We start from the raw sequence: 23,001 nt of genomic DNA, 5'->3' as shown, positions 1-23,001 counted from the left end.
TCCTCCACCAACATGTTTAAACTAACTGTGGTGTGATCATGACTGCAGAGTGGCACACCCTGGGACAGTTCCTGTTCACTCCTGAGGACCGTGTCCAAGACGCTTCCTTTCTAGAGCTTCCAAAACCACAGGACCTTGGACGCCATGTCCTATGTGGCCTCAAATCTCTCTACAATTCATCCCAATTACATGATGCCCACCTCTGCTTACTTGCTTACAGAATTTGATTCCACTCTATCAGGACTAACCAGGCTAATATTGCAGTCTCCTAGATTCAGTGAACATTCCTAGAGCCATTTTATTATCTCAGTGAGTATACTCCATCATTGTTCTTATCACACAAACCCAGAGAGGCTTCAGAGTATTTTTTGTTGTTGTTGTTATTGTTGTTTTGAAGGTAGGGATGGGGAATGGGTGTAATGGTGAAGAGAGATGGTCCAAGGGTGTGATTTCATCAGTATAGTGGACTTCTGGTATGGAAACTCTCTCCATCAATACAAAGTAGCAACTTTTTTTGTAACTCATTCTTTGAGTGTTGCCTGAGATGCCGAGGTTAAATGATTACTTAGCTCACAGGACTACTGTGTGTCAGAGACAGTACTGAGACCCAGATCTTCCAAACTCTTGATCATGCTCTTCCTCTCCAAATTATGTAAAAAAGGAACTGGTCTATGATTTCTATTCTACTAGTGCTTTTTGCCCTTACGTATACTATCTACCCACATCCCTACCGCCAATGTCTACCCATCTCAAACTTTTGTGCACCCATTTTGTATCCTCAAAGCACTGTCCTTTCTGTCAGTCTGTCATTATAGAAAGGTTATATAGAAATTATATAGAAGTTATATAGAAAAGGTTATATAGAAAGAAAAATAAAATTTTTTAAAATGATCAGTATAAAAAATGAGGGTCATTTATAAGAAAATTAGAGATTTTCCTGGTTCCCTAGCTGAATTCTTGCTTTTAAGACATTTGAATAATCTCCAATTATTGGCTTTAAAAGTTTTCAAACAATTATTATTTATTTAGCCACTATATCTCATAATTTGGTGCTTTGCATGATGGGATGGGGAGAAAAAACAATAATTATAAGATATAGTTCCTGCTTTCAAGGAAACTTTGTCTATGAATAATCATAGATGGGAGGGGGGGAACATGAATAATGTAAAGATGAGTAGTAAAGACAATCACCCTGAGTTCAGAGGATGGAGAGACTACTGGACTGGAATGATCAGAAAAAGCTTCACGAAGGAATAAAACTAAACAAATCTTAGAAAATGATACCAGTATGAGCTCTGTGAGCTAGAAGTGATTTGAACTGGTCTCTTGAAGGATGATTGAAATTCAAATAGGTAAAGAGGAGAACAGAAAGAGGAGAACATAAACCATAGCACTAAAGCAAGAAAATTCAATATATCTTAAAAGGTAGTGAATCAACCAGTTTGGCTAGAGTGGATCATTTGCATACAGGAATAACAGGGAGAAAACCAGAAAAGTAAATTGTAGAATGTTTTGAATACCAGACTAAACATTATAGATTTTATCCTTAGGCAAGGCAACACCATTGAGGGCTTTTAAGCAAGGTAATATGAAATGATAAAACTAAGATATTTTAGGAATGGTGATCTGGCAGAAGCATATGGAATATTAGTTATGAATAAGGAAGATTCAAACAAGGAAGTTAGGAATTAGGAGGCCAATTAAATAGTTAAGACTATAAGTGTGAGGAAATTGTGAGAAAATTAAGAGAATTGAGATTAGGATGGCAAGTGGTTAATTGTGGTAATTGAGGGACCTACACTGACTCCATCTTGTGGCTTAATTCTGGAGCTAGTTTAATTCCCTTTCTATTTAATTATGTGTCTAGTCCACATTCTGCCTTGTGAGAAAAGTTTCTTAAGTTGTAGGAACTGGAAGAAAATCTTATTGCATTGTTTGAACCAAGTCCTGTGTGACTAGGAAACTGGATGACCTGTATCTGAAACTTGGAGACCCTTAACCAAGGACCTAGATTATGTTGACCATAAATGCAGTCAGATCCTTAGATTGATGGATAGGAATTTTCTCATATTTGTGCATCTCAAGCATTCCATGTATCTTATCTGAAAACTGGCCCCACACTCAATAATCAATTATTATTTCCATTTACCTTTGATTGTTTACAGATACTTGGGGAGGAATTGGACACTTTTTTCCTGAATTCATGGAATTGTACTTGTTTACTCTTCCCCCTTCAAACTGGTAAAGCCCTTAATCTTTCACCTAATTAGAAATCAGATTACTCAATATTGTATTTTTCCTTTTAACTAATTGGCCTTATATGATTATTTTTACTGTATAAAAGTTTATGTCCTCCTGTATTCAGTCTATACCTAAATTGAGGTAGGAGTTTGGTCTCAATTAGTTTGGCATTTGGCATGCATTGCTTAATAAATTGATATGCTCAGAAGATCAAACTTTGTTTCCTCAATAATGTCCTCTTTTGTGCGTTACATAAGTAAATAGCTCTGGGACAGTAGAATCAGTTGGAATTAAATGAAACTGACTAATATGAGGGATGTTGCAAAGGCCAAAGAAATGGGATCATGGGATCGAGAGTTAAAAGGTGTATTTAGAGACCAACAACCCTATTTTCACATGAGAAAATGGACCCAAAGATATGTAGTGAATTGCTTACATTCATATACATAATATGGATTTGGTGACTGATTGGATATGAGAGATGAAGGTAGAAGACTCAGAGAAAAAGATAAGTCAAAGAAACCACCATTCAAAGTCTAGGTACTTGGAAGAACTAGTATTTAATATGAAAATCACTTGAAACTGGAGGTGTTTAGCTTAGAGAAGACTTTGGTATTAATAATGGCTATCTTCAAATATTTAAAAAATTATGATATAAAATGGATTAGGTACTTTATATTTATCCTCTCGGGAAGATGTAGGGAAGGAAGTTGCAAAAATGCAAATTTAAACTTAATGTAAGGAAAAAGACTTCTTAACAATTAGTTATCCAAAAGTATAATGGCCTATCTTAAGAGATATTTGGTTGCCTGTCCCTTAACTGGATGGAGATCTTCAAATAATGCCAGACCCCTCCAACTAAATCAGAAGATCCTATAAGGCAAGACCATTTCTTGATATCTCTCCTAGAAACTAGAATAGTGCTTTTTATTTATAATAGGTGGCCAATAAAAATGTCTTGAATTATGACAGGGGAATACTTTTCCACCCAAGAGACAAATGAATACGCAGGCTGACATGTTCTGGCTTTTCTCATTTCTGAGTAATGTGGGAAGATCATTTGCAAATTTCCCAGACATCGTTAAGCTTCAATAATCTGAATGATCAGTGGGTTCATCAGTATGGGTAGTCAAGCCCCAACTTTTCTCTACTCTTTTCCATCTCAACCTCTGCCTCCCACCTTCTCATCTTAGGCAAGTCTTTTCCAGATTTTGTCACAATTCTTCATAGAGGAGTTAGTTAACACATTAAACATCTTTCTCCTGTGCTTTATGTATTTAGCTCCAAAGCACTCAAATTGTCCATTTGTTGTCTCATTCTTCTTCTATGACTAGCTCACCTCTCTTCTCAGTTACATATAACCTCAATGAGGTCTTCCACTTGCCTCCTTGCATACAAATAGTCATTTGTGACATGTTGTGGCCTGCTTATCCCTACCATCCATATTTTCAAACCCCTTTCAAGTTGTCTGTAGTTTTTGTTGGCTAGGGATAATTTCTTCTCTTTATCCACCACTCTACATCGTAACACTACAGAGAATATGAAGGTGGCAAAGAAGTGGAATTTTTCACAATTTGAGATATTTTAAGTCACAACACAATTTTATGATGCAGCCAGCCATTTTTTCTATTAATCTAGAAATATTTAAGCATCACTAAGAAAACCCCTGCTAAACTATAAAAAGCATGTTGAGATCTGAGTTATTATTAAGAATTTGATTATTTATTTATTTATATATAATATAATTAATTGATTTTAATATAAAAATTATTTTCCAGTTTGCATCTTGGCCTGGTTTGGGTTGAAAATTTGAGAAACAAGTTTCCCAATCCACAGTATCATTTAAAAATTTTATCATAAATTTTGTAATTAGAATTTGCTCCCCAGGACTCTTTCCCAGCATCCCATTTGTGTATTTATGTTAACGTACTAATGCAGGGAAGATATAAGTTTTGTGTAGCTCTGCCCACTCTCTCTGCTTCCAGGAAGGCAGCTATGGTGATTGGGCGAGTGCCAGGCAGGAGAATTTTACTCATGTGGCTTTACTCAGGCTTTTACTTTTGTTCTTGTATTTCTTCTACTTCAAGTGATTATTAATAAATCTTATATAATACTTGGAGTTATTTGGATATTAATTTAAATTTTAAAACTGTAAATTTTAAAATTTGTAGATAAACATACAAAACATTATTATTAATAAAATAAAGTGCTTAGGAAACTTGTAACATAATACCAACAGCTAATTTATGCCTACTTCTTCCATTTAATAATATGGGTATCCTTTCTACAATGTGAGAGTTAGGGCTGAGAAATTTGGAAAATCCCCGGAAAAATTTTTGGCCCTCCATTTGTACCAGAGAATATCTGAGTGTTTCCCTTTTTCTTTTATAAGGTAAGAATTTGGTCACAGGCTATATAGTTTGTTTGTTTGTTTTTTTAATTTTTTTTTAAACCCTTACCTTCTGTCTTGGAGTCAATACTGTGTATTGGCTCCAAGGCAGAAGAGTGGTAAGGGCTAGGAAATGGGGGTCAAGTGACTTGCCCAGGGTCACACAGCTAGAAAGTGGCTGAGGCCGGATTTGAACCTAGGACCTCCCGTCTCTAGGCCTGGTTCTCAATCCACTGAGCTACCCAGCTGCCCCCCAGGCTATATAGTTTTTAAACTTTTTCTGTGTCCTCTGCTGGTCTTTGCATGTCATCTACAACTTCCACAAAACTCTCCCCAAGTTGCCATTTAATTTCTTATGCCGACCCACAATATAGTGAAACCACAATGTGGAAAGGGTACCTGTACTAATGAAACATCTATTGTGTGTAGAACATTTTGTTCAGGTATAAGGGAGATAGAAACATTTAGAAAAGATATGATTCCTGGCCTCCTAGAGCTTATCATCCAGAAGGTTAAGACATAGGCCCACTAAAATATACATATTTACATAAATAAAATAGGCGAACATAGAATACTATACCTGTCAGATCTGTGGAAAAGGAAGGAATTTAAGACCAAGTAAGAGATGGAGAATATCGCAAAATGGAAAATGAATGACTTTGATTATATCAAATTTTAAAGTTTTGTACAAACAAAACCAATGCAACCAAAATTAGAAGGAAAGCAACAAACTGGGAGAACATTTTTATAACAAAACTCTCTGACAAAGGTTTAATTTCCCAACTATATGAGGAACTAAGTCAAATTTACAAAAAAATTAAGCCATTCCCCTATTGACAAATGGTCAAGGGACATGAATAGGCAGTTTTCACACAATGAAATAAAAAACTATTAATAAGCACATGGAAAAGTGTTCTAAGTCCCTCCTGACTACAGAAATGTATATTAATACAACTCTGAGGTACCACTGTACCCCTAGCAGACTGGCCAATATGGCAGCAAAAGAAAGTAATAAACGTTGGAGGGGATGTGACAGCATTGGGACACTGATACACTGCTGGTAGAGTTGTGAATTGGTCCAACCATTCTGGAGGGCAATTTGGAACTATGTCCAAAGGGCTTTAAATGAATGCCTACCCTTTGACCCAGCCATACCACTGTTGAGTTTGTACCCCAAAGAGATAATAGACTTATACAAAAATATTTATAGATTCATTCTTTGTGGTGGAAAAAAAATTGGAAAATGAGGGGATGTCCATGAATTGGGAAATGGCTCAATAAATTGTGGTATCTGATGGTGATGGAATATTATTGTGCTGAAAGGAATAAAGAACTAGAGGAATTTCATGTGAACTGGAATGACCTCCAGAAAGTGATGCAGAGCAAAAGGAGCAGAACCAGAGCATTATTAACAGAGACTGATAAACTGTGGCACAATCGAATGTAATAGTCTTTTCTACTAACAACAAAGCAATGACCCAGGTCAATCCAGAGGAACTTAGGAGAAAGAAAACTATCCACATCCAGAGAAAGAACTGTGGAAATGGAAATGATTAGAAAAATGTGATTCATCATGTAGTGTGATAAGGATATGATTGGTTTTTGATGCTAAAGGATCACTCTACTGCAATTATGAATAACAGAGGTTTTGAGCAATGATACATGTATAAACCAGTGAAACTGCTTATAGGATTTGGGAACAGGGAAGAAAGCAGGGAGTGAGGGTGGGGGAATCATGAATTATGTAACCATGGAAAATATTCTAAATAAAAAGGGAAAAATGCACATATCTATATGATAAATGCACAAGTGAGATATGAAACAAAAACTGAATCAGAATTAGAGGGGAAGACCATTATGGACTGGGCAAATTAGGAGAGATTTCATGCAGATGGCATTTGAGTTTGGATTTTAAAGGATGAGTAATTGTTACCAAATTCTTTATATTATCTCACTTGATTCTCCAAACAATACTGTGGAGGTGGGTAGTAGAAATATTATCCCCTTTCTACAGACAAGGAAATAGGCTTATAGTGACTTGCACAAGTACTCTGACTCTAAAATGGAAATGCTTTTCCTAATAAACCACAGCTATCTTTTATGAGCCAAAAGAAAAGAAAAAAAAAATCCAGCAGTGTGTTCATCTGCTAGAAGAAGGTAGAAATTAACAATAGCATGCACTCAAGTCCACCCAAACATGGAGGGGCCTCTGAGCTGTGGCACTTCTTAAGAATTTAGCTCTTTCTTTCCTCCCAACAAAAAGTAACTTTGCCTTTCATACTCTCTCATTCTTTCTGATGAGGAGAAACATTATAGTTTCTACTTAGAACATTATGTTTAAAAGTGCTGCAGAAATCAGATAAAGACCCCAAGAGCACAACTATCTCAGCTTGCTTTCTTCCTCATAGAGATAATTTTGCTACAATCAGTAATGAGTTGGTAGCAAATGAGAGCTTGACTGGGTAATGTTTACCCTTCCTAGAGAAAGCAAACTCCTTGAGGACAGAAGGTGTCTTCTATAGTTCTAGGGGACAGGCTCTGCTTATTATTGTTGTTGCTCAAGTTAATTTTTGTTTGTTTTTAAGGTCAACAATATGTAGCTAAAGATATGCTACATAGAGTAAAAACAATGGAAAAATATTCTGAATTTGCAGATTGTTTTAGCAATTGGCTCAGAACAGATAAGAGGGGGGAAAGAATAGAAACAGACAACTTGACATCTCTAGACAATAACAAAATGTAAGCTTCTTAAGGGCAGGGATTGCTTTGAATTCCCAGTGCCTACTTGGGCTTGACTTATTGAAGGAATGAATGAAAGTGGTATCGTGGAAATAAAACCGAATTGTTAGAAGATTCAGATCTACTGAATTCAAGACCTAATAACAGAGTATTCACTAACTATAACTGTGGGCAAATCACCCAATCACATTAAGCTTCTCTTCAGTAAAATGGGTATAATGTTTGTACTTTCCCACATAGGGCTCTTCTAATACCTACCCTCCACAGGACTGTTTGAAAGATCAAATGAGATAATAGAGGACTTCACAACAATAAAGATATTACTTATATAAACATGAGCAGTGTGAACACTCTGCCTGCTTAATTTTAAATTTGATTTTTATTTAATTTATTATTAACTTAATTTTCAAATTTAATTTTTAAAAACCTACAGCATAAAGATGCCGTTAGTATTTCTCCTTATTGGATGTTAGCGTATTTGCCACTTACTGTATCCTAATGCCCATACTCAGGGCAGACCAGAAAAGAGGCAAACAGCTGTGGTTTTGCTCCTGCCTCTGACACTAACAAATGTGACCTTGGATATGCAATTCATAGGTCTAAAGGTCTACAAGGTGAGGACATTGATTTAGAGGATCTCTTACTTTGTCTCAGTCCTGTTGAAACATGTAATTACTGAGTGCTATATGAATGTGAGCGATGGTTATTATTGAGTGTATATAGAACTGGACTATTGCAGGAGCAAAACTATAAAAGCATCCTTTCCGAATTAACTGTGAGGCTGGGATCACTGAAAAATTAATTTCTACAAATATGTCACAGGGCATCATATGCTACTTCTTGTCTCCCTCATATAAATTGAAACCATGACCTTTGGAGAAAAAAAAATGAATCTCTAATGGTAGAATTATAGGTGTTATAACAATCCCAAGACAGAAATAGTTTGGGGCCAGTGGTTGTCTACTCATAAGACCAGCTACTTAGCTAGTTTTTTAATTACCATCCTCTCCAATTACATGAACTGTTATGGGTACGGTTTCTTAAAAACATAGAGTGGTATGATATCAAATGCTCTTTCGGTCAACACATAATGCTAGTTTGAACTTGAAAATGTCAAAATAGTCTGGGACGTTAATTGAATCCTGGGATTCAGGACTCCATTAAGAATAAAGACCGGTCAACTGACTAGATCTGCCTATTGAAAAATACATGTGTGTATTTGTCTAGAGAAAGAAAGCAGCATTAGACCATTGAGTTTACCACCTAGAAGGCGACAAGGGCCAGGTCAGGAAATAAGAGGGAGATTTCTTTTCTCTTCCCTTGCTCCCTCCCTCCATGTTCTTCTCTAGGACATATACACGATGAGTAATTTCCCACACAGAACTGTGGTCAGAGTGACCTATATAGTCTGTGCAAGAATAGGGTAAGAAGTCTGGGATTTCAACGGTGCACACATGTCACTGGTAGCTTCAGGACCCTCTTGCTTGAGAATGGAGAGATGAGGATAGACAAGTGCCTTCTCTCTCTGCTGGCAGGGTAGGACTGCTCAGCACCTCTTCTCTATTTTTTGTACACAAAGAATGAAATGAACTAGTTGTAGAACTTTGACAAAATAAACCAGGGCTTCTGATTTGTGTGTATGTGTGTGTGTGTGTGATCCCTTTGACATCTGATGAAACCTATAGACCCTTTATCAGAATATTTTTAAATACATAAAGTACATAGGATCCAATTATGTTGAAATAAAGATATAATTTTTTTCCCATCCAAGTTCACACTCTTTAAAATCTATCCATGGGCCCTTTGGGGATCCTTGGACCCCAGGTTGAGAACTGTTTCTTTAAGCTGTTTTGTCCTTTTAATCTGTGATTTCTAAGCATCAGACTTGAGGTGTCATTAAAAAATCAATTTGTGGGGGCAGCTAGATAGCACAATGGATACAGTGTCAGGCCTAGAGTTGGGAGATACTGGGTTCAAATTTGACTTTTGACACCTCCTAATTGTGTGACCCTGAGCAAGTCACTTAACTCTAATTGCTTTTCTGTTGTCATTCTTCTCTCTGAACTGATACCAAGAAAGGGTTTTTTAAAAATTGATTTGTACCCCTAAATCCCAACCAGTAGTGTCAAAAAGGAATGCCACTGTTCTTGAAGGGATAAAAGAGCATGTAGAACTGCTCCCATTTAACTGAAAAAAAAATTCATAGCACATGCTTGACTTTAGAAGATCAAGGCAACCTTATTGTCTTGGTATCTATTAAGAGGGGGGGCGGTATATTAAACAGAATTTATGAAAGCACGTTGTATGTTTTCCCCACTCTTTATTCTTTATCCAAGTTCCCCAACCATCACACCACATGTCAAAACCAGATACATCTTTCTATTATGAGATATTTCAACCTCTAACTAAAATTTTTTCACTAATATATCTTTTGTATTAGAAAATCTTGAAGAAGTAATAGGTGGATGTCTCTTCTATTGTGACTTGAAGAATATGGAAATATCTATTACATGAAAGTATAGGTATGACCTACATCAGACTATTCATCACCAGGGGAGGAAGAAAATTTGAATTTTAAAATGTCAAAAAACAATTGTCAGAAAGTGTTGCTACATGTGACTGGAAAAAAATAATTAAAAAAGAATTAATAGGAGGAAAAACGTATCACTACACTTATCTGCTTTTCATCATAACAATGAAAGTTATTTGTTATCTGCCTTGCAAATTTCATCAAAAGGGAGAAATTGTGTCTGTTTATCCACCAAGTTAAATACCATCCTGAGGGGCAGCTATGTGATTCACTGGATAGAGAACCAGGCCTAAAGATGGGAGGTCCTGAGTTAAAAATCAGGTTTTGGACATTTCCGAGCTTGTGTGACCTTGGGCAAGTCACTTAACTCCAAGTGCCTAACCCTTACTTCTCTTTTGCCTTGAACCAATTCTTAATATTGATTCTAAGATGGATCTAAGGTTAAAAAAAAAAACACCACTCTGAGTCACTTCATTGAAGGAAGAACAACTAAGATAACCACAAATTTATAGGAGCCAAAATATAAGAATGTAGCCAGGGGCAAAACTCATCAGTTGAAATGCTATACACAAATTCCCAACACTTAGGCAATAATTAATAATAATATTTATGTAGCATGAAGTTTTTCAAAGAGTTTAACACAAATTATTTCATTTGATCCTTATAACAATCCTATGTGGTAGGTGTATTATTATTTTCATTTTGCAGATGAGGAAACTGAGGCTAAAGACAGGTTAAGTGACTTGTTCGGGGTCACATAGCTAGTATCTGAGAAACAAGAAAGGCAATAAGAAAGAGGAAAGGGAAGTCAATGCAAAAGGCAAATTTGACCTCAAAGATAACACCAAGATTTTGTGGGATGAAATGCACAGTTGGAATGTGATTTTGAATTTGAAAGACTTGGAATAGGTCAGGTGAAATGGGTCTATGAAGTAGCCCTGCAAATTAAGAAGTATACTTATATGAGGAAATCAAGAAATCGTAAATGGCAAAAAAGAGGGTGGAGAACATTTGGGTAAAGGTAAATGGAGGGAGAAAGAGAAGAGGCTTTGTTGTCCATAAATACTACAGACTACTTAGAAATAGATGAAGACTTTGGAATGGAGGAATGAAATAGTTGTGATGGAAGACTTCAGCTACCTAGACATATTCTGGATTTCTCTGCTAAAAGCAGAGCAGTTAATAATTTCCTGATTTGCCTTAATCATTTTATTCTTCAAAAGGTGGAGAAATCAAAAAAGGAAAATTCTATATTGGATCTGATTCTCACTAGTGAAAGAGCTGGTTTCTAGAATTGAACTGAAGGGAAGGTAGTGACAACTCTCTCCTAGACTGTGTGACAGAGGGGAAAAGTAATCCAGTCTCATATGATCCCTATATTTTGTTAAAATCAGATTTCAAAGGGTCCCTTGGAATAACAAGTTTCAGGGGAAGTCAATCTCAAGAATGAAATTCTGCAGCTGGGAAGGAAAACCAGGAGGGGCCTGAGACCAATGTGGATGCATAGAAAGTCACTAACCAACAAGATTTTTTTTAAACCCTTTCCTTCTGTCTTAGAATCAATACTGTATCTTGGTTCCAAGGCAGAAGAGTGGTAAGGGCTAGGCAATCTATTCAATATAAGTAACCAACAACCAGGGACTGAGATTGATTCTGAGACGTGGTTTCTCATATTTTTTATTTAAGAGTAGAAACCCAACCTATGACATGCCTGGACTAGAACCATGCCTTCTACTGATTTTATGGCCCCTTCTCGAAATTTCTGACTCACTTTACTTTGACCTTTAGTAGTAGAGCACTTCCTACTTTTCCTTGATCTCTTGATAAACTGCTCAGTTTGTGGACCATCATTTTGATCTGCCCTTTGAATCCAGTCTTCTTGCATCATGCCTGGCCACCACCTTACTTGCCTTGACAGCTCCTGGCAGCCAGGAGCCCTCAGATAATTTTGTAGTGCCTCAACTTTGGCTTTCCTAATCTTTGTGCCGTGCCTTCGTCCCAATTTCTGCTACCACCAGAGCCATCCCCAGGATATAACAAATCAAGTCATGCTCCTTAGGGTCTAATGATTTGGAGTAGTCCCTGTGCCATTATTAGTACCAATGACTGAAATTGCATATGGTAGACAGGAAGGAAAAGGACTGGCCTGCTATTGCTAAAAGAGATAAGAGGTACAGGTACACACACACACACACACACACACTGGAGTCCATTGCACAGAATAGTATTCTACTCTTCCCTTATCTGCATATCCCTTCTATAACCTGACTTTTCTCCTTTCAGGTTGCCCAAGATACTAACTTTAACCAGGCTAACCAAAAAAAAAAAAGTTTTTGTAGTAGGGACACAAGCAATACAATTTGTCCCAGTCTCTGAATTTCTCTAGGGATTGATGACTACTGCTTATCAAGAGTAAGGATCCTGGGAGCAGCTAGGTAGCTCAGTAGATTGAGAGCCAAGCCTAGAGACTGGTTCAAATCTGGTCTCAGATACTTCTTAGCTGTGTGACCCTGGGCAAGTCACTTAACCCCCATTGCCTAGCCCTTATTTCTCCTCTGCCTTAGAACCGATACATAGTATTGATTCTAAAATGGAAGGTAATAGTTAAAAACAAAGGGTAAAGATCCTCTTGAATCAAAAGGACTTCTAGAAAACAGATTCCCAGAAGACAAGCAAACTATGCGTAAAGGTACAATGCAATCAGGCAACCAAAGTACTAGTACTTAGGAAGAAGGACCCTGGGGTCAGGGGCAGCAGGAACCTAGATCAGAGGAAAGGAAGCTCAGGGACACCCCTAGAATAGCATTGGGCATCGTTTTCACTCCTGTTTGTCTCCCATTCTCACTCTCACTGCCAATATGCTTACAGAAGCCACAAGCAGAGGCAAATTCTCGACTGGAGATCTAATAATCAAGACCCCCCCCTAGGTCGGGCATGCTAGCAACAACTTTCATGTGAGTAATCTACATTTGGTCATTTTGGCTTCTGTTCTGAGCCCAGCAACTGAGGGACTTCCCCTGTTTAGCAGTCTGGGAATCCCCTTTCTTATGTGTGTCTCCTTGGATTCCTGATCCAAATGACTGCTGGTCCCATGGCAGAATCTTGTACAAGATAGGTTCATTTAGGAAAGGCCCTGTCAGTATGTGCTTTGGGGAAAGAGGAGGCGTGAGCTGAGCCACTGGCTAGAGCGAATTAAGACTACAATGGTCATAAGGTTATGATGAAGGCCTGCAAGAGACTCCATCAGTGGTTCATGTGAGTGACTGACAATATGAGGAAACCACAGTTGGGTGAGTGAATAGTTGCCTCTTATTACTTATGATCTTGGTATGACACTGTCTGAAAAAAACAGCACATTATTATGTGAATCGACAATAGAAACTCAAGAAATCCCAGAATTCTTTAGGCCAATGGCCCACAATAGCCACTCCAGTAACAGTGTAAGGGAAATATTGCCAAAGTTTTGTTCTTCATACCACTTATCCCTCCCTTCTCTTAGTGTCAGAAGAAAAACAGAGTCTTATAACTTTGTATAAACCCAAGGGTATGACCAGAGCACTATGCCCTGCTCTGACCTCCATGAGAAAGACAACTCAAATGATCCAAGTAACCCAAGGATTTCTGTATGTGGACAGACTAAAGATGAAGAGCATGGAAAGTTGCAACCTCAGGGCATGGGAGAGTATGGATGGCAAACTTACTCTGGCCCTGGAATTCACACACTGACAGCATATACTATTCCCTATTGTCTCTTCCTTTTTGATTGGATACCTCCTCACAGATCCTCCTTTTCAGGAGAGCTCTGAGGTCATTCATGTCATCTTCTGCAGACTTTCTCTCCTCAGTCCCTCCTCAACATTCTCCCCCTACACACGACCCTCTCATTTCTTTTTAGCTATTGTCTCCCTCTATTAGAATGCAAGCTTCCAGAGGGCAGGAGCTATCTTTCCTTCTGTTTGTATTTGTATTTCCAGAATTCGGCACAGTGCCTTCCTAGCACGCAGGAATTACTTAAAAAACTGTTGACTTTAGTTGACCATGAAAATGGAGCACACACAATCTATGACCATAGAAAAGCAAAAATGAATAAAGAATATTAATGGGAACATTTTGAGGAAGTGATTGAAAAGTTAGACTTTGGGGTTGAAATGAATTTAAGTGTCAATAGTTACCAAGCATGTTTAATGGGTATTAAGTTTTTAAACAACATGTGTAATAGTCAAAATAATTTTATAAGAAGATTACTCCACTTTCAGAAGTTTTGAGTGTAGCCTAGAGCCATTACTCATCTTGAGGCAGTGATCTACAGTGACTCCTGGCTTAAACCCTCTCTCTCTGAACTCATGACTGTATATATTTGTCCCAGAGAAGGCTCCTCTGTCAGCTGGTCCTGGCCCTGTCTAGAGGGAGCTTTCTGCAATTTGTCCTTTGTCAATACAATCACTTTTGTTGCCTGAGAGAACTTATCTGCAAAGTTAGAGGGACTAGACTCTTTCTTCCAGATCACTTAAAAAAAAAAAAACACTTACCTTCTATGGGAATAAATATTGTGTACTGGTTCCAAATCAGAAGCGTGGGAAGGTCTAGGCTCCTGGGGTTAAATGACTTGCCTCAGGTCTCATGGCTAGGAAGTAAGTGTCTGAGGTCAGATTTGAACTCAGGACCTCCTGTCTCTGGGCCTGGCTCTAAATCTACTGAGTCACCCAACTGCCCCTTCCAGATCACTTTGCCAAAGCAGATAAACTATATTCCTGGTTCTAGGATGATGACTATAGTTATACTTCTTTGGTGAGACTGCTATTTATTGATGCCTAACTTGTTTCTGGTCTATAAAAGTTCCTACCCAGGAGAAAATATTTCCCCAAACCTATGCAGTACTTTAGTTTTCTTTTTCTTTTCTTTTTTAGCCAGACTTTGGTGTTAAAAGCTTTTTCTTCATCTGTGCATATTTCCTTCAAGTAACTCTCAAAAATTGTTAGATTTCTTTTGATTTTTATAAGATTAAGAGAAATTCATCTGAACCCTGAGTGTCCAGACTCACTAAGTTTAACTAAAAACATTACTATGAAAAGGCATATTTCATTCTTAAAAATAAAAGTCTCTAAATTTATTCATTAAAAAAGCACACTGGGGGGGAGGGGTAGCTGTGTGGCAGCTGAATGGCTCAGTGGATTGAGAGCCAGGCTTAGAGACAGGAGGTCCTGGGTTCAAATCTGGCCTCAGACATTTCCTAGCTGTGTGGCCCTGGGCAAGTCACTTAACCCCCATTGCCTAGCCCTTACCACTCTTCTGCCTTGGAACCAAGACACAGTATTTTTTCTAAGACAGAAGATAAAGGTTTTTAAAAAAAAGCACACTGAATCAAATTCTAAATTTTTTGGAGATGCTGAATTAACTTGGAAGGCAAATACTCTTCTATTGGCTCTCCAATCATGCCTTTTCTGTGCTTGTGCGTTGGCTTTTGTAGTATGTATAAATACCTTTGTTTTGTATCCATGGATAAATGTGTCCTTGAAGGGTGAAACAGTCAATGTGGACCTGTCCATGCACCTGTCTGTCACCCTGTGTTCTTGAAGGTGATAACATGGCCCCAGATTTTTTCCATGAGGAAGTTTCCTTCAAGGTACAAGGTACTGCTCAGGGAAAGTCCCAAAGCTTTCTTCATCTCAAAGTTCTCTCATCTACAATGGAGCAGTCTGGGAATCCTGGCTCCTCTCCCTTTCGGTGCCTCTTTCCTTGTGTCCTCCCATTTTCCCCAGCTCTGGTAAATAGACCCATGTAATGGTACCTATCATAAGGGGCATTCACCACTATTCATTATAGTTAAGACCTAGAAGAATTCACCCAAGCTTCTAAAACACTAACAAAGCACTTTACTAATAACCTTTTTTTTTTTTATAGACACCAGGTATTAGCATGACACTTTTTATGAACAGCCTGGTAAACCTGAGACATGTGTAAACAGAGAGAAGATATACCAGTGACTCAATAGTTCACGTTTCAAAGCAAAAAAGTTATTTATTAACCAATAACATTTTAAAAATGAAAGGAATATCTCATAAACTACCTAACAATATTTAAACCTATCCATTTGATTTACTAGAGTCTTTTAAAGGTCTCTTATTGAAACAACTTAAATTTCTATTACTTTAAAAATTAACAATTTATGTTATATTCAGCCCTTCCCTCCCCTCCTCACACCATCAAAGGCATCATGTGGCGAAATATATAGATTATGTTTTTCATGTTTCCATATCTCAGTTCATTCTCTTCATTATTACGTTTAAAGTTGCAAAATATTTTTCCTGTTATTTCACTTGAACCTCATAGCAACCCTTTGAATTATAGCTAGGGACGTCAGAAAGGATTTTTCTCATTTCAGTAGGGAAAATGAGGCTGAGAGGTTCAAATCATCTCTCTGCCTAAAGGACTCTTTTTTCTTTGATAATAAAATAAGGCTTTCCTTCTGTTCTCTCTCAGCACTGTCAGAAATATTAGCTAGTTTCACTAAGGTTTCCTTAACAAATCCCCTTTGACAAAATTATTTCAAAGCTATATGTATGACCTACTAAGTTAAAAGTTAGCATGATCCCGTCAGTGATATCCAGATCTTCTGCTTGTACAGTCATATTTCTCTCCCAGGGTTATATGGCATGTAGAAAGAACACTGGGCATCAACTTAGGAGGCCCAATTTTTACCTGGGGTCTTTGTTTCCATATCTATGAAATGAAGAAATTTAAGCAAACCAATCTATAGAGAAATCTCTCCAGATCCTTCTGTTTCTACATCTAAGAACTCTCCCCCTTTCCCCCTCTTTCTCTCCCCCCTCTCTCTCCCTCTCTCTCTCTTTAGCCCTCTCTAGAATTCTCCTTTCTCTTTCTAAGTGGACACATTCCTTTAAGGATCATACCCAACCTCTTTTTTACACATTTAACACCTGGTATTATCTAATATGTAATGGACTCATTCGTTTAAGCAAACATAATAAAATGTCTCCAATATTAAAGTTGCCTCAATTGTCTCAAGGGGTTTGGAGGGGGCAGGGAGTGGAGGTTCCTCCATGACAATGGTATTTATATCACCAACCCTTTCCTCTCCCTCCTCTTATATCTCAGGGCCAACCTCAGGGCGAGCTCTCAACTCCATTTTCCTTGCTTCATCTAACTTTTTCTATCCTAGGAATCCTTTCTCATTTCTGCCTCCTGGCTTCCTCCAAGTTCCAAGCCAAATCCCACTTTCTATAGGAAGCCTTTCTTGACCTCTCTTAATTCTAGTGTGCTCCCTTTGTCAATGATTTCCAATTTGTAAATAGCTGTTTGCACGTTGTAGTTTCTATTAGACTGCTGGCTGCTTGAGAAGAGAGACTGGGCTTTTGTGGGGGAAGGAGTTGCCTCTATATGAACCCCCAAAGCTTAGCCCAGTACATGGTACATAGTAGGTACTTAATAAATATTGCCTGCAGTAGGAGAGCAGAGCAGAATTGGGACTACGTCTCTAGTACACTGAGCGCTACCATTTCTTCTCTGAAGCTTTGGACAAGTCATTTAGCTTTCTTTATACCTCATTTTTTCTCATTTGTAAATGAGGGAGGACTTAGACCACTTACCTAAAAGGGTAGTTGTAAGAACAAAATGAGATTGCACATAAAAATCAGTCTCGAAATCTCAAAACACCATCTCAATGTCACCTTTACTATTGGCATTCTCCTACTTACAATTTCTTAATGAGGCCAAGGAGAAAAAGTCCTGATGGCTACAGAGGGCAGAACAATAAACAGTTTTTATTTAGGTTGAGATTTTCCTCTAAGTCTGATCTTGGAATGGCCATGAATGCTATCTCCCTATTGTTCCTCAAATTTTAATGCCCCTCCACTTTCCAACAGAGATCATTGAATTATGTGGCCAAATCTACTAAGTTATAAAAAAAATGATGACTACTAGCTTATGAATTAGATACGGTACAATTGATCCCAGCCTTTTTAGGTCAAAATTCTTGCATTATTTTACCATGAATTACTAATGTACTAGGTTCTAAATGGATTGAGCCCATCTTTAATTTTCTTATTTATACAAGGAAAAGGCCACCAGTTTTCCCCAATACTCAATGACATAGAGACCTTTAAAAAAACAACCTACTTTCTGCCTTAGTAACAACTCTAAATCAGAAGGGCAAATAAGGTTAAGTGATTTTCCTAGGGTCACACAGTTTGGCAGTATCTGAGGTCTGATTTGAACCCAAGTTCTTTCAACTCCAGGCCTAAAGCTGAAACCCCTGTGTCATCTAGTTGTCTCCAAAACTAACTCTTCTAACATGCTCCCAAAGGCCTCCCAAGGTAGGAATATTATTTTGTTGGGCTCAACATTTTGTCTATACCGTTTCCTTGCTTTGCAAGTTATGTGGAAACGAAAAGATATGATAAACATAATGAAATTAAAAAATGGAAGCAAATACTTGGGTAAATAGGTCCCAACCCTTCACATTAATTGAAAGTACAATTTTAAAAAGGTTCTTAATTCAGCAAATACTTTAAAAGTCGGTTGCATATGATGAGAACATGTAAAGCACATTAAACATCATGTTTAGTCACTCATAATAGGCCATATTTCTATCATATCAAATATGTATCTCTACTAGAAGGCATGTATCATCTTGATTTTTTTTTTGCTAAGTGTCATTGATAGTCTAACTATGAACTACTTATGAGTAGTCTCCTAAGTAAAGGATTCAGGCCAAATATAACTTATGTATTATTCACAATAGAACTACCATTTGCTACCCTGTAATCTACAATAACATATCTTCCCTTCTCCACTCTGTAATTATGTTAGACCTTGTACTTGAGGAGGAGGGTGAGGCACAAAATAGTAGAGATTTGATGGCTTTTTCTAAGCTTCTTGCTTAATTTGCTAGAAAGAACACCAATGATTACTTAAGGTAGGGGGAGTTTTAGATGTATGAAGCTGTCCATTATCTTATGTATGATATCTTATATCAGTGCTTTTCATTTCATACTACTTTAGTCCAAGACATCAAAACTTCTTGTCTAGATGGCCCATAATCAGCCACTAGACTAGGTTTTCAGATTTTATTCCCTATCACTCTATCCCCTAGGCTGAAAATTATTGTAATAGGTCATGTACTTCCAGATTAATCTTTCTTCAACCTTCAATGATTATACCCTCTTGGTATAACAACAATGGGGGGGCTCAACTTTTCCAGTCTGAGAATTCCTTTTTAATATCAAAACTTTTCTCATTGATTCACATGATATTATTAGTATCCACTGATTAAAAGGCTACGTAATGATGTAAAATTAGGGTTTAGTACACACAAATGGGGTCTGATAATTTAATAGCTTCCCAGTGTTCTATAGCCCATACAGGGTAGCAGCCACTGGCCTAAAGGCTTAAGTCCAAGTTCTTCATTCTTTTCCAAGACTTTATGTAATTTGTCCCTACTTGATCTAGTCAATCTTGTCTCCTACTCATTCCCAACTTGAATATACTGGAAAGGTATAAAGGTTTTAATGTCCTTCAAACCCCTAAAGACCATGCCATTGTCATTTCTTTTTCCCAGTATTCTCTCTTTCAGCTTTTTCATCTAAATCCTACTCATCCTTTAATATTCAGCTCAAGTGCCACCTTCAGAAAGTTTTCTCCAACTCGGCCACATACACTACTTCCTCTGAAGTCTGACAGGATTTACTATTAATAACATTCACTTTTTAATTTACTCTTCCCTTGTATGATTTAGTCAGTTCACATTTGGCTCATCCCTTTAGTGACAAGAGAGAACAGGGACCAAAGACCCCTACTTTTATACCTTCATTCCTTCCCTTTTCCTTCAATAACATTGTTAGGTTTTCACTAATTACTTTTGAATTGAATTACTGGCATTATTGACCCATTTGAATCAGTATTTAAAAGACACAAAAGCCTCCACAGCCCTGAAGTAAATGAGAGCATCAGAGCTATGCTAACTTTTATTGAATTGCCATCGTCATTAGTAATGACTATTACGAAGAAGAATGCTGTGTTCATCAGAGCATCCCTAATTTGGGTTGAGGAAGATTCCCAATATGTAATTTCATCATAAAATTCCCTGTGAAATTAGATAGAACACACCCTTCTTTAAAATGCTTCTCTTTCTTCAAACGCTAAGTAATACTTAGTGAATTGCATTGATGTTAGAATATCCTCATAAAAAGGTCTTAAAATGAAAGCTTGGAATTGTCTTTTCTCCAGTTTAGAAAAAAAATTTCTGATTGCCTTTTAAGAGAGTCCTTTTGATCACATCTATTTAATATTTGGACTTTAAAAAAGAAACACTACAATGGCATTTGGCTTCCTGATTTTATTTAGATTTGTGACATAGAGAAAACTACATCTATTCCTAAAATGAATGAATATGCAAAGGATCTGTCATTTAAAAATGGCAATTTATCTATAATTGAATACTAGAGAGTTATATAGGGTACATGATGGGTAAGTGATTTGCCCAGAGTCATAAGATTAGTGTCATAACTAGAATTTGATTCCTAGTTTTCATGGTACCAGGTCCATTTAGCCACAAAGCCTCTAACATCCTAATATTTGTCAAATGTAGCTGAATTTATCAACCATAGACCACAATCTAGCCACAGAATTAGAATCTTCATTATAAAAATAGTAAAATCAGTGAACAAGCCTCTTAAAGAGTTTCTTGGGATCATAGTCTGAAAACCTGCTCTTAGAAAGCATCTAAGTCTCTTTAACTTTTACTTTGTGCTATCTACCTTTGCTCTTAAAGTGACCATGGACTGGAAGGCCATTTAGATGATCCAACTGGATGAGGATTAAAAGAAACCAATATCAATAGAAATGATAGGTAGAAAGAAAGCAACAAGGATAGGTAGAATAAAAAAATACAAAGGAAACAATATAGAATTTAAAAAGGAGAAATAAAATCAGGTAAGTAGAATAAAAATGGGAAGAAAACAACAGAATTAAAAAGGATGTAGAAAATTAAAAATAGGGAGAAGATAAGAAAAAGATAGTTAAGGAAGAAAAAATAGTAGAGTGAAAGAAAATATAGGAAGAAACAAAAAAAAAGAAAGAGAAAAAGGGAAAAAAGCAAAAAAAATAGTTAAAAAGGAAAAAAAGGCAAATAGTTTAAGAGAGAAAACTGATTGCCTTTTAGGAGTTGTCACTATCTTTAGATGAGAGCATTTTAGTATCAAAAAAGAGTAGTAAAAACTTACCTTAACTTCTGCCCAGCTGGCACAGCTATCCTATTCAATCTCTCCATTTTCCTTTCTCTTTTTCCAATCACCAGGTCAACCAAAAACCCTCCCGGGGCAACATCAGTCTGTCTTGAAACTAATAGGAAGTGCCATGGAAAACCTCTAGCTAAAAGATCAGAGGATGAGCCCTGTCTAGCCTGGGACAGTAAATGAAGAATCCTGCCAGGCGCGCTCAGTTTCTACTCTAAGAGAAGTAAAACTTGCAGGAGCACACAGGCAAGTTTCATGTTTCTACAGTCATGTGATCTCTTCAGCCTTCAGCTTGCCCACTCACTTGGCATTGTGTAAACTTTAATTCTGAAACTGATTGGGCATGCAAATTGTCTCCAGCTGCCCTCCCTCCTTCTCTCACAGGCTGAGATTAGTAACCAGAGCCAGGATCAATCTGTCTCCTCTGGCCATCACTTCCGGTTTCTCCCCAAGTGTGTTGCCACAGGTGGTATTGACACACTGATTAGAGAGCCTTTGGAGGAGAGAGCTGGAGGGGCTGTTCTGGTGGAATGAAAGAAATTGAGCAGGAAGGGATCTTGGAGCTCCGCTAGTCCAATTCCGTCACCTAAGTGGTGAGCTCCAATTAAGCTAGGATTTTTTTAAAAGCACATCTATATAAACCAATGCCCCTTTTATATGCAGATAGTCTATTTGCACTATCCTCCTCCTCCCTAACACCAAATAAAAGTTTTTAAAGAGTTAACATTATTAGTTTATTGAGCAACTGTAGGAAGTCATTCCCTGGAGAATTGCCCTCCCTCAGTTCAAGTTAATTGAGGGGTTTTCCTCGTGGCCCTCAGGCAATGAGATAAGTACAGTAGATATAAGATGATGTTTCCCTTCTTATCCCTTTAGAAGTTTGTAGATTTACCAACCAGCATGTTTCAAAGTCAAAGCTCCACTAGATACCCCCAAAGAAAATACTGGGCTCCTTCAAGCAAAAGGATTTTTACCTGAGAATATTTTTATGTCTTTGTGCAAGTAAGGGTGGGATGGTAGATGGCACTTGCCCCATCAACCTGACTCTAAACACCTGAGTGAAAACAATAGGCAGGGCTTCCTCCTCCTCCTTACATTTGACTTTAGTTTCTACGACAAGTGCCAGCTGCCCACTTGCCACCTCACTGAGGGCTGGGCTAAAAAGAAAGAGGGAGGGATTGGGATAACCGTAGAAACAGAAATGGGGAACCTCATCTAGTAGGATCCAGGAAGTATTGAGGCAGCTCCCTTTGGCTCTGAACCAGGGTTTATGCTGGAAGGATTTGAGAATATAAAGGATGAGGGATTGAGAATCCCACTCCATTTTACTCCTGAAGGAGAGAGCAAGCCATTTGTATCCCTAGCTCTAACCTTTTCCCCAGGGGCAGGAGATGGTTAGGCTTCCAAAAAGCAAGTAGAAGGAGGGAAGAAAATCAATCCTTTTCCTTTTAGGGTCATTCCACCTTTAAACACAGCAGCACAGATTAAAAAGGGAGAGGAAAAAGAAAAAAAATTAAAATAAAGGGAGAGAAGGGATCTTAGAGGCCTTCAGGTCCAACCCCCTCATTTTACAGATGTAGACATCTCTTACTAACTTTTTTTCCTCCACATCTGCTTTGCATACATTCAACTAAGAGCATCTTACACTTATTATTCAGAGAGAGAGAGAGAGAGAGAGAGAGAGAGAGAGAGCTTTCTCCTCCCACTCACAAAGCTCATGTTTTGTGTTATTCATTTTCTTCCCTCAAGACTGATGCTGGAATTAAGAGGTGGTTAGGGGAAGAAGGAGTTAAAGGCAAGAGTTTCTCTCTAGAATTACATTACATTGCATTGCATTGAACTACAGAGAA

At 37.6% G+C, this 23,001-nt stretch overlaps 1 protein-coding gene across 2 annotated transcripts in view; it reads right to left on the bottom strand.

The window, feature by feature from the left end:
* BLNK (B cell linker) overlaps positions 1 to 21,569 on the bottom strand; it is a 119,359-nt gene extending 97,790 nt beyond the window's left edge. For both annotated transcript variants that reach the window (XM_007478711.3, XM_007478712.3), the window contains exon 1: positions 21,140 to 21,569. In XM_007478711.3, the coding sequence (XP_007478773.2) occupies positions 21,140 to 21,186 (47 nt within the window). In that variant the 5' untranslated portion in view covers positions 21,187 to 21,569. The remainder of the gene's footprint in view (positions 1 to 21,139) is intronic.
* Positions 21,570 to 23,001: the final 1,432 nt, after the last annotated feature.

This window comes from Monodelphis domestica, chromosome 1 (genome assembly GCF_027887165.1).
Source record: "Monodelphis domestica isolate mMonDom1 chromosome 1, mMonDom1.pri, whole genome shotgun sequence".
In the NCBI taxonomy this organism is placed as follows: Eukaryota; Metazoa; Chordata; class Mammalia; order Didelphimorphia; family Didelphidae; genus Monodelphis; species Monodelphis domestica.
This window is presented reverse-complemented; position numbering and strand designations above follow the sequence as displayed.